The sequence below is a fragment of the Carcharhinus amblyrhynchos genome, unplaced genomic scaffold (assembly GCF_965287045.1).
Source record: "Carcharhinus amblyrhynchos unplaced genomic scaffold, sCarAmb.v2.hapA chromosome_1470, whole genome shotgun sequence".
Classification (NCBI taxonomy): Eukaryota; Metazoa; Chordata; class Chondrichthyes; order Carcharhiniformes; family Carcharhinidae; genus Carcharhinus; species Carcharhinus amblyrhynchos.
Window position 1 is genome coordinate 87 of NW_027651210.1, and position 17,498 is coordinate 17,584.

General features: G+C 56.6%; 1 protein-coding gene and 1 long non-coding RNA gene across 2 annotated transcripts; one reads left to right on the forward strand and one right to left on the reverse strand.

Moving 5' to 3' along the window:
• Positions 1 to 200: 200 nt before the first annotated feature.
• Positions 201 to 4,148, forward strand: LOC145340817 (uncharacterized). The gene is made up of 4 exons (XR_013886295.1): positions 201 to 310; positions 947 to 1,057; positions 2,415 to 2,525; positions 3,905 to 4,148. It is a non-coding gene; the product is annotated as an uncharacterized LOC145340817 (long non-coding RNA).
• Positions 4,149 to 8,004: 3,856 nt separating this feature from the next.
• Positions 8,005 to 13,473, reverse strand: LOC145340816 (integrin alpha-X-like; the record flags this gene model as incomplete). The annotated part of the gene is made up of 4 exons (XM_080185274.1): positions 8,005 to 8,121; positions 8,826 to 8,936; positions 11,872 to 11,976; positions 13,366 to 13,473. Coding segments are annotated over 4 exons (441 nt in total), but the record flags the coding sequence as incomplete, so codon positions are not given.
• Between the last annotated feature and the right edge of the window lie 4,025 nt (positions 13,474 to 17,498).

Genomic DNA, 17,498 nt, shown 5'->3' on the forward strand with positions numbered 1-17,498 from the left:
TAACAGAGATAGAGTGGCAGTTAACAATTGTATCTTGCCATGTTTAAGTACATCAGTTGTTAAACGTTTAGCTGGTTCATTTGTTAATGTTCAAAGCTCCCTAGTGTGTCATTCGAATCAGAGTAGGATGAATGGCGAGGCAGGATGTCACTCAGTAAATCTCTCTCTGTCTCTCTCTCTCTCTCCCACTACGTAGGACTGTAAAGCAGAGAGCTGCCTGGTGACGCACTGCGTTGTCGATCAGCTGACGCAGGGCAAGTTGCTGACCTTTGCACTCCAGGGAGACGTATCCTTGAATAAGACAAGCAAGGTAAAGTGGGACGGGGGGTGGGGTGGTGGGGGAGAGAGAGAGGACAGCGAGGGGTGGGGGGAGGGGGGTCAGAGAAGTTGTACGTGGCTGTTACTGGGGGCATCGCGTGCAAAGCCACACCCTAACTTTGAGGGAGGGACACCGTCCAGAACAAAGCAACCCCTTTCCCCTCCCCGGCTCGATCGGGACTCAAACCACGCACCACCCCCCCCACCCCACCCCCACCCCCACTATCAACCTCCTGGGGGTGACCATTGACCAGAAACTGAACTGGACCCAGCCAGATAAATCCTGTGGCTTTGGCAAGTCCATATATTCCGCATCCACCACAATATTCCACACTCTGTCCACCTAGTGGTGAGTAACGGTACACACACAGGTACCAGGCAAAGGCCACCTCCAATGAGAGAGAATCTAACCATCTCTCCACCGCCCCCCCCCCCCACACCTTGATGTTCAATGGCGTTTCCATTCTTGAATACCCCCCTCCCCCCCAACTATCAACATGGGGGGGGGGCTAGCATGGAGGGGCGGAAGGGCCTGTTCCCGTGCTGGAATTCTCTTTGCCGTTTCAGTGGGATGGTGAGTGGGAAGGGAGATCCCGGTGCGAGGATTTTATTTCTGTTTCTCTTCCAGACAAAGGACGAGACCCATGACCTGCAGACGGTGGCTAGACTGTCCTTCGACGAGGACAAGTATACCCGGGGGGCGGACAGCACGCTGAACAGTCAGTTCCTCTACTCAAACGTAGGTCACCCTCCGGCTCCCCCTCCGCAACTCGACTGCTGTCACCCCAGGGAAATTCACTCACCACCCCCCCCTCCGTATCCCTGTAAACTCCTCCAGCCCCTACAACCCCCTCCCTATCTCTGTAACCTCCTCCAGCCCCCCTACACCCCCTCCCTATCTCTGTAACCTCCTCCAGCCCCCTACACCCCCTCCCTATCTCTGTAACCTCCTCCAGCCCCCCTACACCCCCTCCCTATCTCTGTGACCCCCTCCTTATCTCTGTAACCTCCTCCAGCCCCCCTACACCCCCTCCCTATCTCTGTAACCTTCTCCAGGCCCCCTACACCCCCTCCCTATCTCTGTGACCCCCTCCCTATCTCTGTGACCTCCTCCAGCCCCCTACACCCCTCCCTATCTCTGTAACCTCCTACACCCCCTCCCTATCTCTGTAACCTCCTCCAGCCCCCCTACACCCCCTCCCTATCTCTGTAACCCCCTCCAGCCCCCTACACCCCCTCCCTATCTCTGTAACTCCCTCCAGCCCCCCTACACCCCCTCCCTATCTCTGTAACCCCCTCCAGCCCCCCTACACCCCCTCCCTATCTCTGTAACTCCCTCCAGCCCCCCTACACCCCCTCCCTATCTCTGTAACCTCCTCCAGCCCCCCTACACCCCCTCCCTATCTCTGTAACCTCCTCCAGCCCCCTACACCCCCTCCCTATCTCTGTAACCTCCTCCAGCCCCCTACACCCCCTCCCTATCTCTGTAACCTCCTCCAGCCCCCTACACCCCCTCCTTATCTCTGTAACCTCCTCCAGCCCCCCTACACCCCCTCCCTATCTCTGTGACCCCCTCCAGCCCCCTACACCCCCTCCCTATCTCTGTAACTCCCTCCAGCCCCCCTACACCCCCTCCCTATCTCTGTAACCTCCTCCAGCCCCCTACAATCCTCTCTATCTCCATGCACGATGCTCCGAGTGTGGTCTAACCGGACCGGAACTGTACACGGCGCTCCGAGTGCGGTCTAACCGGACCGGAACTGTACACGGTGCTCCGAGTGCGGTCTAACCGGACCGGAACTGTACACGGCGCTCCGAGTGCGGTCTAACCGGACCGGAACTGTACACGGTGCTCCGAGTGCGGTCTAACCGGACCGGAACTGTACACGGCGCTCCGAGTGCGGTCTAACCGGACCGGAACTGTACACGGCGCTCCGAGTGCGGTCTAACCGGACCGGAACTGTACACGGCGCTCCGAGTGCGGTCTAACCGGACCGGAACTGTACACTGTGCTCCGAGTGTGGTCTAACCGGACAACTGAGAGAGTGGAATAAATTGGATGTGGTGTTTCTGACTGCTGTGACGGTCTTTTCCAGGTGACGACACATGTGGAAATAATCAAGGTAGTGAATTTACTCCCAATAATCGCTGGAGGGGCAGCTGGGGGATTAATCTTACTGATTTTAGTTGGAATTATTCTCTGGAAGGTAGGTGCTTAGAGCGTGCAGTGTCCAGTGTTGTTATTAATCCAGCTCCCTCAATCAGTAACCCCTCTCTCCCCCCCAGCACCCTGTGTTACTGACTGTATCTGTACTGATGTTAATCCAGCTCCCTCACACTGTCACTCAGTAACCCCTCTCTCCCCCCCCCAGCACCCTGTGTTACTGACTGTATCTGTACTGATGTTAATCCAGCTCCCTCACACTGTCACTCAGTAACCCCTCTCTCTCTCCCCCAGCACCCTGTGTTACTGACTGTATCTGTACTGATGTTAATCCAGCTCCCTCACACTGTCACTCAGTAACCCCTCTCTCCCCCCAGCACCCTGTGTTACTGACTGTATCTGTACTGATGTTAATCCAGCTCCCTCACACTGTCACTCAGTAACCCCTCTCTCCCCCCAGCACCCTGTGTTACTGACTGTATGAGGGAGCTGGATTAACATCAGTACAGATACAGTCAGTAACACAGGGTGCTGGGGGGGAGAGAGGGGTTACTGAGTGACAGTGTGAGGGAGCTGGATTAACATCAGTACAGATACAGTCAGTAACACAGGGTGCTGGGAGAGAGAGGGGTTAAGAACATAAGAACATAAGAAATAGGAGCAGGAGTAGGCCATCTGGCCCTTCGAGCCTGCCCCGCCATTCAATAAGATCATGGCCACGACAGATCAGCCATGATCTTATTGAATGGCGGGGCAGGCTCGAAGGGCCAGATGGCCTACTCCTGCTCCTATTTCTTATGTTCTTATGTTCTTAACCCCTCTCTCTCCCAGCACCCTGTGTTACTGACTGTATCTGTACTGATGTTAATCCAGCTCCCTCACACTGTCACTCAGTAACCCCTCTCTCCCCCCCAGCACCCTGTGTTACTGACTGTATCTGTACTGATGTTAATCCAGCTCCCTCACACTGTCACTCAGTAACCCCTCTCCCCCCCCCAGCACCCTGTGTTACTGACTGTATCTGTACTGATGTTAATCCAGCTCCCTCACACTGTCACTCAGTAACCCCTCTCTCCCCCCAGCACCCTGTGTTACTGACTGTATCTGTACTGATGTTAATCCAGCTCCCTCACACTGTCACTCAGTAACCCCTCTCTCCCCCCCAGCACCCTGTGTTACTGACTGTATCTGTACTGATGTTAATCCAGCTCCCTCACACTGTCACTCAGTAACCCCTCTCTCCCCCCCAGCACCCTGTGTTACTGACTGTATCTGTACTGATGTTAATCCAGCTCCCTCACACTGTCACTCAGTAACCCCTCTCTCCCCCCCAGCACCCTGTGTTACTGACTGTATCTGTACTGATGTTAATCCAGCTCCCTCACACTCTGACCGCTCTCTGTGTTTTGTTTTGTTCTACAGGCTGGTTTTTTTAACCGTAAATATAAAGATCGAATTGAGGGTGGCAGCGCAGGGGAAAGCTCTGTCCCTTTGAACCCGGCTCCTGCTCCGTCTGACCCTGCGGCACCCTGACAGAGAGACAGCACGCGGGCTTCCCCCGTCATTCACACCTTCTCCCCGTCAATCTCTGCGGAAATATTAACTCCCTTGATCGCATCTGGAGCTGGCCTTCCTGTGAGAAATCTCCTGTCCGCCACACCGCAGACTGCAAATAGACTCTGTAGACTGTTTGATGCAGCGTGACTATAAATAAACTCTGTAAGTAGACCCTGTGGACTGTTTGCTGCAGTGTGCACGGGGTGGTGGGTTCCCCTGAGTTTTGGATCAGACAGTTGACTGGGGACAAACCTGGATCACCCGCTCTCTCCCTTTACCCCTCCCTCAGAGAGAGGGAGAGGAGAGGGGGTGTGGGGGAGGTAGTGAGGTTTAAGGGGCGTCTGGACAAATCCATGGGAATAGAGGGGTAGGGGGGTGGGTGGGGGGGTGCAGCATGGGTCGGTGCAGGCTTGGAGGGGCCTGTTCCTGTGCTGGAATTTTCTTTGTCGTTCTTCTAGTCTCTGTGCCCCGTAGCCCAGTATCAATCTTGGTCTTCCCATACCGGATGGGACCAAACTCCATCCCAATGATTTTATCTCTTGGTCTCTCCGTTAGGGGCAGGACTTTCTCATCCAGATGTAATTCTACTCACAAACAGAAGATCAGAATATAAATTTTATTTAACAACACTGTTCAACCGTAAGAAACAGATTTGAATAAAATTTTGTCAACACAAAGACTCAACAAGATACAATTCTTAACAGGTAACCTATCACAGCAAGTTCCAATGTAAGCAATATTCCACAAATAGACTTCCCCACTCTTGGGTTAAAATTCATTAGAAAAATCACAGTTATGCTGGCCATGACTGAGTTTAACCGTCTCAGAGAGGCCTGTTTTAGGGAGAGAGAGCAGCATTGCTGTCTTAGGGCAACCCAGGCAGCAACTGCTTGTACTTATAAAATGAAACTGAAACACTTTACTGTCCATAAACTTGGATCCTCCCACGCATCTGCCCCAGCAAAACACAGGAGGGAACCTACGTAAACACAAATCCATTAGCTCTGTAAAAATAAACTCGCCATGTACACAACAAAAATTTCTACTGTTCTCCCGCCTGCCAAATTAAAGGATTATCTCAATCACCCATCAACTTGCAACATAACACCACTGCCACATGGTCAATTTCTGAGCCCTCACACGTGTCGGATGATAGTTTTTTGCTCAGTTTTGAATGTTTGGTTCAAGTCAGGGACTCCATTGGAAATGCGCGTTCACGTCTCGGGTCACCGAGAGTGCAATTGCCGCATGCTGAAGAAAAATAACCTTATCGTCACCGCGTATTTCACTGTCACTGACCCCACCACCACCCACCACCCCCCCACCAACCCACCCCCACCCCCCCACCCACCCCCACCCCACACCCCCACCCACCCCCACACCCACCCCCACCCCCCCCACCCACACCCCCACCCCCCCACCCACCCCCACCCCCCCACCCACACCCCCACCCACCCCCCACACCCACACCCACCCCCACCCCCCCACCCACACCCCCACCCACCCCCCACACCCACACCCACCCCCACCCCCCCACACCCCCACCCCCACCCCCACCCCCCACCCCCAACCCCACCCCCCCTTTGTGATCACCACAGGAAAGGATTGTACGAGGTTATCCAGAGAGGAAACAAGAAACACAAAGGCAAACTATTACCTCAACGGGAAGCAGATTGGAGATGGATGCGGGCAGAGGGATCTGGGCGTCCTTGTGCACGAATCACAGGAAGTCGGTGTGCAGGTGCGGTGCGCAGTAAGCGAGGCGGAGGTTCTGCAGTGTTAAGTTTGCGATCGGAAGGGGTGTTGGCGAGACCACATCGGGGGAACCCTGCCCACATTTGGCTCCCTTACTTGGGTTCGGGTGTGGAGGCAGCTCACCAGACTGATTCCAGGGACAGAAGCGGGTAACGCGCGAGGGGAGATTAGACAAAGACGCGGGGAGTCATTGAGATTTACAACATGGAAACAGGCCCTTTGGCCCAACTTGTACAACCTGGTCCCAATCGTCCGCGTATCCCCATGTAACGCTTTTTAAAAGACAAAACTGTACCCGCCTCTACTACTGCCTCTGGCAGCTCGTTCCAGACACTCACCACCCTCTGGGTGAACAAAATTGCCCCTCTGGACCCTTCTGTATCTCTCCCCTCTCACCTTAAACCTCTGCCCTCTAGTTTTAGACTCCCCTACCTTTGGGGAAAAGATATTGACTATCTCGCTGATCTGTGCCCCTCATTATTTTATAAACCTCTATAAGATCACCCCTCTACGCTCCAGAGAAAAAAGTCCCAGTCTATCCCAGCCTCTCCTTATAACTCAATCCATCAAGTCCCGGTAGCATCCTAGTAAATCTTTTCCTGCACTCTTTCTAGTTTAATAATATCCTTTCTATAATAGGGTGACCAGAACTGTACACAGTATTTCCAAGTGTGGCCTTCCCAATGTCTTGTACAACTTCAACAAGACGTCCCAACTCCTGTATTCAATGTTCTGACCGATGAAACCAAGCATGCCCAATGCCTTCTTCACCACTCTGTCCACCTGTGACTCCACTTTCAAGGAGCTATGAACCTGTCCCCCTAGATCTCTCTGTTCTGTAACTCTCCCCGACCATTAACTGAGTAAGTCCTGCCCTGGTTCGATCGACCAAGGAGCTGTGAACCTGTCCCCCTCGATCTCTCTGTTCCAGAGCTGAGTTCCCCGTCACCCGAACACACATCCGCCAGTGGCAGAGCAACGGGAATGAGGGGAGTCCAGAATTGGAGGAGTGCAGAGATCTCGGAGGGGGTTACAGAGCTAGGGAGGGGGTGCAGGGGGGCTGGAGGAGGTTACAGAGATAGGGAGGTGGTGTAGGAGGGCTGGAGGGGGTTACAGAGATAGGGAGGGGGTGTAGGGGGGCTGGAGGGGGGTTACAGAGATAGGGAGGGGGTGTAGGGGGGCTGGAGGAGGTTACAGAGCTAGGGAGGGGGTGTAGGGGGCTGGAGGGGGTTACAGAGATAGGGAGGGGGTGTAGGGGGGCTGGAGGGGGGTTACAGAGATAGGGAGGGGGTGTAGAGGGGGGCTGGAGGAGGTTACAGAGATAGGGAGGGGGTGTAGGGGGGGGCTGGAGGAGGTTACAGAGATAGGGAGGGGGTGTGGGGGGGGCTGGAGGAGGTTACAGAGATAGGGAGGGGGTGTAGAGGGGGGCTGGAGGAGGTTACAGAGATAGGGAGGGGGTGTAGGGGGCTGGAGGAGGTTACAGAGATAGGGAGGGGGTGTAGGAGGTTACAGAGATAGGGAGGGGGTGTAGGGGGCTGGAGGAGGTTACAGAGGTAGGGAGGGGGTGTAGGGGGGGGCTGGAGGAGGTCACAGAGATTATTAACTCGAGGTGAGACTAACTCCATCCCCAAAACCTTTCCCCTGGACACCACGTGAGATCCGGGGGTGAGTGTGGAACGCCCGATGCTGTGGGATATTGAGGCAGGAGAGGGGGAAGTGGGAGAGGGATGGAGTTTGGGTGGGGGGGGGGGGGGGGGGGAGTGTGCGCGACGCCCATGGCCGAACAGAGGCGGATCCAGAGGACGGGTTGCCCTGTCTTTACCCCACCCCCCAAACACACACACACTGCGATCTCTCCGCGCACTCGAACACCGACAGAACGTAGACCCCTCGAATGTTGTCCCGAGCTGTGTCCCCATCCCCAGATCGGTCTATCCCACTCCCTATCGTTCTGGGATGCTCCCTGTGCCTATCCAATAACCGCTCGGACGTTGGCGTCCCCCAAGCTCTAAACCAAAGTCCTGGACTCTCCTCCTCGTCACCCCCCCCCCCACCGTCCCCCGCCAACACTCCGAGACAGGGGACAGCAGGAAAGGGAAAGGAAATAGTGGAAGGGGAGATGAGGAAAGACCCCCTTTCGCGCACCGTCAGTCACGGTTCCAGCCTCGGGTACACGGCAAAGGGAAGCGGGTTCACACCGAACCGGAGACCTACTCCGCGGAAGCCTGGGGCTCTCCGGGGGTCTCGGGGACCTCTTCATCGGCCTTTTCGGATATATCATCGCCGGCGCAGACCTTCTCCTTGAAATTCCGGTTAAAGAAACCACACTGGAGACAGAGGAAAAGGCATCGGCAATCCTTAATCCCACTCGAATAATTCCCCAGGGAATTACTACACTGCCCGACCCTCCCCGCGGTGCGGCGCTCCCTCGGCACCGGCGCTCCCTCGGCACCGACCCTCCCCACAGTGCGGCGCTCCCTCGGCACCGACCCTCCCCACAGTGCGGCGCTCCCTCGGCACCGACCCTCCCACAGTGCGGGACTCCCTCAGCACCGACCCTCCCCACAGTGCGGGACTCCCTCAGCACTGACCCTCCCACAGTGCGGGACTCCCTCAGCACCGACCCTCCCACAGTGCGGCGCTCCCTCAGCACCGACCCTCCCACAGTGCGGGACTCCCTCAGCACCGACCCTCCCCACACAGTGCGGGACTCCCTCAGCACCGACCCTCCCCACAGTGCGGCGCTCCCTCAGCACCGACCCTCCCACAGTGCGGGACTCCCTCAGCACCGACCCTCCCACAGTGCGGCACTCCCTCAGCACCGACCCTCCCCACAGTGCGGGACTCCCTCAGCACCGACCCTCCCACAGTGCGGCGCTCCCTCAGCACCGACCCTCCCACAGTGCGGGACTCCCTCAGCACCGACCCTCCCACAGTGCGGCGCTCCCTCAGCACCGACCCTCCCACAGTGCGGGACTCCCTCAGCACCGACCCTCCCACAGTGCGGGACTCCCTCAGCACTGATGCTCACCTTGTAGAAGAGGATGATAATGAGAATTAACAGTATCAATCCAGCAGCAGTGCTCCCTATCACCAGTGGTACGTGACTGTGATATTTCTGGATCTCAATTTCGGTCACAGCCTGTGGAGGAGATTTGCCAGGGGTTAGTCTCTTAGTGAGGGAATTACTTGCCCCCCTACTTTTCCACACCCGGAGAAATTTAAACAGAACAGTCCTTTTATTTAATGATTCGATTCCTGCCCCACTTGTCGATCTCCCTGCGAAGTGACTCCCTTTCTCTCTGCAGGAGAGATTCAAAAAGCAAAAAAACAGCCTGGGAAACAGACCCAACGAGCCCGCGCCGCCATCTCAACACCACCAGTCCCCCCTCTCCACCCACGAGCCCTGTCTAATGTTTTACGGCCATCCAGATTGAGGGAATCTGATTTAGGGACAATTTGTTACACCAATCAGCCTAAGAGCACATCTTTGGGGTGTGGGAGGAAACCGGAGCGCCCGGAGAAAACCCACGCAGACACGGGGAGAATGTGCAAACTCCCCACAGACACCGGCCCAAATCCATGTGTCTGCACAGCAATCAGCGATAGTCACTGAGCTGTCGTCTTGCCCAGTATCTGGTCCAGTTTAGACACACACTAACGACATGAAGCACTAGGCTACTCTCGAAACATCCGAGAGCAGCCCCAGTACGACCCATCGCGTGTATGCCCCTCGTTAGACACGAGGCGGACCGACTTAAAGCCTGTGAATTAAAAGAGAAAAACATTATTATCATACCATATCCTTTCACATTACCAGGGACGTCCCAATGCTAATGAACTTACCTTAAACCTGTGCCCCCCCGCGTAATTGACTCTTCCACCCTGGGGGGGGGAAAAGCTTCTGACTCTCCACTCTGTCCCTCATCATCTTGTAGACTTCTATCAGGTCTCCCCCTCAACCTCCAGTGAGAACAAACCAAGTTTCTCCAACCTCTCCCCATAGCTAATGCCCTCCGTACCAGGGGCAACATCCTGGTAAATCTTTTCTGTCCCCTCTCCAAAGCCTCCACATCCTTCTGGTAGTGTGGGTGACCCAGAATTGAACTCTATATTCCAAGTACGGCCTCACTAAGGTTCTATAAAGCTGCAACGTGACTTGCCAATTTTTAAACTCAGTGCCCCGGCCGATGAAGGCAAGCATGCCGTATGCCTTCTTGACTCCCTTCTCCACCTGCGTTGCCACTTTCAGTGACCTGTGTACCTGTACGCCCAGATCCCTCTGCCTATCAATACTCTGTGTACCTGTACACCCAGATCCCTCTGCCTATCAATACTCTGTGTACCTGTACACCCAGATCCCTCTGCCTATCAATACTCTGTGTACCTGTACGCCCAGATCCCTCTGCCTATCAATACTCTGTGTACCTGTACACCCAGATCCCTCTGCCTATCAATACTCTGTGTATCTGTACGCCCAGATCCCTCTGCCTATCAATACTCTGAGTATCTATACACCCAGATCCCTCTGCCTATCAATACTCTGTGTACCTGTACGCCCAGATCCCTCTGCCTATCAATACTCTGTGTACCTGTACACCCAGATCCCTCTGCCTATCAATACTCTGTGTATCTATACACCCAGATCCCTCTGCCTATCAATACTCTGTGTACCTGTACGCCCAGATCCCTCTGCCTATCAATACTCTGTGTACCTGTACACCCAGGTCCCTCTGCCTACCAATACTCTGTGTACCTGTACGCCCAGATCCCTCTGCCTATCAATACTCTGTGTACCTGTACGCCCAGATCCCTCTGCCTATCAATACTCTGTGTACCTGTACGCCCAGATCCCTCTGTCTATCAATACTCTGTGTATCTATACACCCAGATCCCTCTGCCTATCAATACTCTGTGTATCTATACACCCAGATCCCTCTGCCTATCAATACTCTGTGTATCTATACACCCAGATCCCTCTGCCTATCAATACTCTGTGTACCTGTACGCCCAGATCCCTCTGCCTATCAATACTCTGTGTACCTGTACACCCAGGTCCCTCTGCCTACCAATACTCTGTGTACCTGTACGCCCAGATCCCTCTGCCTATCAATACTCTGTGTACCTGTACGCCCAGATCCCTCTGCCTATCAATACTCTGTGTACCTGTACGCCCAGATCCCTCTGTCTATCAATACTCTGTGTATCTATACACCCAGATCCCTCTGCCTATCAATACTCTGTGTATCTATACACCCAGATCCCTCTGCCTATCAATACTCTGTGTATCTATACACCCAGATCCCTCTGCCTATCAATACTCTGTGTACCTGTACACCCAGATCCCTCTGCCTATCAATACTCTGTGTATCTATACACCCAGATCCCTCTGCCTATCAATACTCTGTGTACCTGTACGCCCAGATCCCTCTGCCTATCAATACTCTGTGTACCTGTACACCCAGGTCCCTCTGCCTACCAATACTCTGTGTATCTATACACCCAGATCCCTCTGCCTATCAATACTCTGTGTACCTGTACGCCCAGATCCCTCTGCCTTGTCAATACTCTGTGTACCTGTACGCCCAGATCCCTCTGCCTATCAATACTCTGTGTACCTGTACGCCCAGATCCCTCTGCCTATTGATACTCTGAAGGGTTCTGCCATTTACTGTATATTTCCGATCTGTATTAGACCTTCCAAAATGTAGTAGAGGCGGGTACAATTTTGTCTTTTAGAAAGAGTTTAGACAGTTACATGTTTACGATGGGTATAGAGGGATATGGGGCAAACACGGGCAATTGGGACTAGCTTAGGGGTTTAATAAAAAGGGATAGCATGGACAAGTTGAGCCGAAGGGCCTGTTTCCCTGCTGTAAACCTCTTGGACTCTCTATGAATCATTTGTAATCTGTTTCAGCGGGAGAATGAGGACTGAATTGGCCTCCTCCTGTTCCTGTGTAACAGGCTCTGGAGAGACAGGGGCTGAATGGTCCCCCCTCTCCCCACTCCCTCTGGGAGGCAGGCTCTGGGGGGCAGCCGGGGGGACGGTGGGCGGCACAGTGCGAGTCCATTACCTGGGCGAACTGGCTCCCGGGTGAGTAAATGTTGACGAATTTCTCCGTGTCCAGCCAGGTGCGAGCGTGGCTTTGCAGGACCAACTTCACATCATTCGTTACCTCCTGTCAGAGAGACACACAGACAGCAACTGAGGCCCTTCGACCGTCCGAGTCTGCCTATCCCTTCATCCAGCCCCCACCCTGTCCCTGGATCCAGCCCCGTGACCCTCACCCTGACCCCCTCGATCCATCCCCGTGACCCCCACATCCTGACCCCCGATCCAGCCCCGTGACCCCCACATCCTGACCCCCGATCCATCCCCGTGACCCCCACATCCTGACCCCCCGATCCATCCCCGTGACCCCCACATCCTGACCCCCGATCCATCCCCGTGACCCCCACATCCTGACCCCCGATCCAGCCCCGTGACCCCCACATCCTGACCCCCGATCCATCCCCGTGACCCCCACATCCTGACCCCCGATCCATCCCCGTGACCCCCACATCCTGACCCCCCCGATCCATCCCCGTGACCCCCACATCCTGACCCCCGATCCAGCCCCGTGACCCCCACATCCTGACCCCCCGATCCATCCCCGTGACCCCCACATCCTGACCCCCGATCCAGCCCCGTGACCCCCACATCCTGACCCCCGATCCAGCCCCGTGACCCCCCCATCCTGACCCCCGATCCAGCCCCGGGACCCCCACACCCTGACCCCCGATCCAGCCCCGTGACCCCCACATCCTGACCCCCGATCCAGCCCCGTGACCCCCACATCCTGACCCCCGATCCAGCCCCGTGACCCCCATCCTGACCCCCTCGATCCAGCCCCGTGACCCCCACATCCTGACCCCCGATCCATCCCCGGGACCCCCACACTGCCCCTCAACCGCCCCATGACGGTCATTAAGTCAAGTTGGGGGGGGGAGGGGTTACTGGCACAGTGGCACAGTGGGTTCACACTGCTGCCTCACAGCGCCAGGGACCTGGGTTCGATTCCCGGTCTTGGGTCACTGTCTGTGCAGAGTTTGCACATTCTCCCCGTGTCTGCGTGGGTTTCCTCCGGGTGCTCCGGTTTCCTCCCACAGTCTGAAAGACGTGCTGGTCGGGGTGGATTGGCTGTGCTAAATTCTCCCTCAGTGTAACCCGAACAGGAGTGTGCGCGACTGGGGGAATTTTCACAGTAACTTCATTGCGGTGTTAATGTAAGCCTACATGTGACACCAATAAACAAACTTGATTCTTCATAAAACAGCTTGGAGTGGGTCTAAACACTGTAATATCCTTTGTGTGGCGGGGGTGGAGTGTTGCGGGGGGAGCTCACTGAATGATTTCTGAGGGACTAAATATACTATATCGACCGGCTCACCCGAATCGACCCTCCCAGTTTCCAGTTCTAATCAAATTGGGGCACGGATCCTCATGCGTAGCTCCCTGCTGACATACAATCATCTCACAAGGCTGCCCCCAGCTTCGTTAGCAGAGATTTGCGATGATAAATTCGTACCTTCTCGAGTGAGTGAGCCGGTCCGAACAGAGTGAATTCAATCGAACTGTTACGGACCAGATTCGGGATATGGCAGAACATGTCTGACCAGAGGGTGCCAGCCGCGTTCTGTATTGGAACGAAAGTGAGAAGGGTTCGAAAATCAGATTCATCTAAAAGCAGCTCCCACAGTGCGGGACTCCCTCAGCACCGACCCTCCCACAGTGCGGGACTCCCTCAGCACCGACCCTCCCACAGTGCGGGACTCCCTCAGCACCGACCCTCTCACAGTGCGGGACTCCCTCAGCACCGACCCTCCCCACAGTGCGGCGCTCCCTCAGCACCGACCCTCCCACAGTGCGGGACTCCCTCAGCACCGACCCTCCCACAGTGCGGGACTCCCTCAGCACCGACCCTCCCACAGTGCGGGACTCCCTCAGCACCGACCCTCCCCACAGTGCGGCGCTCCCTCAGCACCGACCCTCCCACAGTGCGGCGCTCCCTCAGCACCGACCCTCCCCACAGTGCGGGACTCCTCAGCACCGACCCTCCCACAGTGCGGGACTCCCTCAGCACCGACCCTCCCACAGTGCGGGACTCCCTCAGCACCGACCCTCCCACAGTGCGGGACTCCCTCAGCACCGACCCTCCCACAGTGCGGGACTCCCTCAGCACCGACCCTCCCACAGTGCGGCGCTCCCTCAGCACCGACCCTCCCCACAGTGCGGGACTCCCTCAGCACCGACCCTCCCACAGTGCAGCGCTCCCTCAGCACCGACCCTCCCCACAGTGCGGCGCTCCCTCTGCACTGACCCTCCCCACAGTGCGGCGCTCCCTCTGCACTGACCCTCCCCACAGTGCAGCGCTCCCTCAGCATCGACCCTCCCACAGTGCGGGACTCCCTCAGCACCGACCCTCCCCACAGTGCGGGACTCCCTCAGCACCGACCCTCCCCACAGTGCGGCGCTCCCTCTGCACTGACCCTCCCCACAGTGCGGCGCTCCCTCTGCACTGACCCTCCCCACAGTGCAGCGCTCCCTCAGCACCGACCCTCCCACAGTGCGGGGCTCCCTCAGCACCGACCCTCCCACAGTGCGGCGCTCCCTCAGCACCGACCCTCCACAGTGCGGCGCTCCCTCAGCACCGACCCTCCCCACAGTGCGGCGCTCCCTCAGCACCGACCCTCCCCACAGTGCGGCGCTCCCTCAGCATCGACCCTCCCACAGTGCAGGACTCCCTCAGCACCGACCCTCCCCACAGTGCGGGACTCCCTCAGCACCGACCCTCCCCACAGTGCGGGACTCCCTCAGCACCGACCCTCCCCACAGTGCGGCGCTCCCTCTGCACTGACCCTCCCCACAGTGCGGCGCTCCCTCTGCACTGACCCTCCCCACAGTGCAGCGCTCCCTCAGCATCGACCCTCCCACAGTGCGGGACTCCCTCAGCACCGACCCTCCCCACAGTGCGGCGCTCCCTCAGCACCGACCCTCCCCACAGTGCGGCGCTCCCTCAGCATCGACCCTCCCACAGTGCGGGACTCCCTCAGCACCGACCCTCCCCACAGTGCGGGACTCCCTCAGCACCGACCCTCCCCACAGTGCGGCGCTCCCTCAGCACCGACCCTCCCCACAGTGCGGCACTCCCTCAGCACCGACCCTCCCACAGTGCGGGACTCCCTCAGCACCGACCCTCCCACAGTGCGGCGCTCCCTCAGCACCGACCCTCCCACAGTGCGGGACTCCCTCAGCACCGACCCTCCCACAGTGCGGCGCTCCCTCAGCGTGGGGTGGGGTGGGGTGGGTTGGGGGTGGGTTGGGGTTGGGGGTGGGGTGGGTTGGGGTTGGGGGTGGGGGTGGGTTGGACACGGGGGAGCAGTGGGGAGCAACTGTACAGATTGAGACTCACCTCTCTCCATTCCAAGGGAGAGTCCCCCACGTGCGATGGGTGGTCTCCGGGGGTCACACACTCCACAGAATGACCCTGACAACAACAAGCGAACTAAGATTACCTTCTCGATGGTTTGACGTCTCCCCAGAGACCATTCTGCCCTGCCACTCCCAGACTGTCCCCCTCTGTTCAACTCAGTAACATCCGTGCTCCCCCCCCCACACACACACACACACACAAGTGCCAGGGAATACCCATTCGAGAGAATCCACCCACTTTCCCCTAAATTCCAACAAATTTTTCTTTTGTTACAAGCCTCCCGTGTGTCACTTTTCCCAAGTGTCTTCTGGAAGTCCATATACTCTGCATCCACCACAACATTCAAGCTTAGCCTGATTAGTGCCGGCTCATCTACGCGCCACACAATTGGCAGCAAGACCTGGGCAATGTGTGGGGTCGAGCAGGCAAGTGGCCAGGAATGTTCGCACCCCACACACACACACCCCAGGCAATGTCCATCCCCAACAGGAGACAATCTAACCATCTCTCCCCCTTGATGTTCAATGGCGTTTCCATCACTGAATCCCCCCTCCCCCCCACTATCGACATCCTGGGGGTGACCATTGACCAGAAACTGAACTGGGACCCAGCCAGATAAATCCTGTGTCTCCCAGAGCGGGTCAGAGGCTGGGGATCCTGCGGAGAGTAACTCACCTCCTGACTCACACCACCTCCTCCCCACCCAGTCTGTCCCACCATCTACAAGGACACAAGTCAGGAGTGTGATGGGATACTCTCCGCCTCGCATCCATTGACTCCGTCTACACTTCCCGCTGCCTCGGGGAAAAGCAGCCGGGATAATTAAGGACCCCCCCCCACACACACCCCGGACATTCTCTCTTCCACCTTCTTCCGTCGGGAAAAAGGTACAAAAGTCTGAGGTCCCGTACCGACCGACTCAAGAACAGCTTCTTCCCTGCTGCTGTCAGACTTTTGAATGGACCTACCTCGCATTAAGCTGATCTTTCTCTACACCCTCGCTGTGACTGTAACACTACATTCTGCACCCTCTCCTTTCCTTCTCTATCAACGGTATGCTTTGTCTGTACAGCGTGCGAGAAAGAATACTTTTCCCTGTATCCCCATACACGTGACAATAATAAATCAGATCAGAGCTGTGCGCACCAACTATTGGATGCCCCGCAGAGACTCGTCAAGGCTCCTTCCACAGCACCTTCCAAACCCACCCCCCCCCCCCGCATCAAAAAGGACAAGGGAGGGGGCAGGAGGCGCATGGGCAACACTTACTGCCTGCAAGTTCCCACTCCCCATCCCAACTGGGAAACATATCGGCCGTTCCTTCACTGTGGCTGGGGTCAAAAATCCTGGAACTCCCTCTCTAACAGCACTCTGGGTGTACCTACCAGCACGGGGGGGGGGGGTTGCAGCGGGTTCAAGATGGCGGCTCACCCACCACCCCCACCCTTCCCGAGGGGGCAATTAGGGATCGGGAATACATTCTGGGCTACTCGAAAACTCAACAACCCGGGGACAAAAAAGGTTTCAGCCAATCCCCAGAAACTGAATGGATTGATGTGGGCCAGCATTCCTTTGGAGGGGGCCGAATGGCCTCCGAGCTGTTTCCCCCCCACCCCCCCAACGCACCTCACCAGAGCTTAGTAAATGTGAGGTCATCCAATTTGGTCAGAATAGCAGCAAAATGGACTATTGTTTAATGGTTAAGAATTGCAGTGCAGAGGGATCTGGGCGTCCTTGTGCGGGAATCTCCAGGAGCTTGCTGTGCAGGGGGATAATGAAGGGAATGGATCAGATAGAAGCAGGGAGGTTGTTTCCACTGGGGGGGTGAAACTAGAACGTGGGGGAATGGCCTCAAAATAAGGGGGAGCAGATTTAGGACTGAGTTGAGGAGGAACTTCTTCACACAGAGGGTTGTGAATCTGTGGAACTCCCTGCCCAGTTGAGGCTCCCCCTCGTTGAATGTTTTTGAGGCAGGGATAGATAGATTTTGGAAGGGTAAAGGGATTAAGGTGAGCGGGGGGGGGGTAAGTGGAGCTGAGTCCATGAAAAGATCAGCCATGATATTATTGAATGGGGGAGCAGGGCTGGGGGGGGCCGAATGGCCTAGACCTGCTCCTAGTTCTTATGTTCTTTACATAAACTATGCCCCCACCCACCCAACCTCCCCCCCCCAGACCCGGTGCGTGTCCCCTCCCCCCCCAGACCCGGTGCGTGCCCCCCCACCCCCC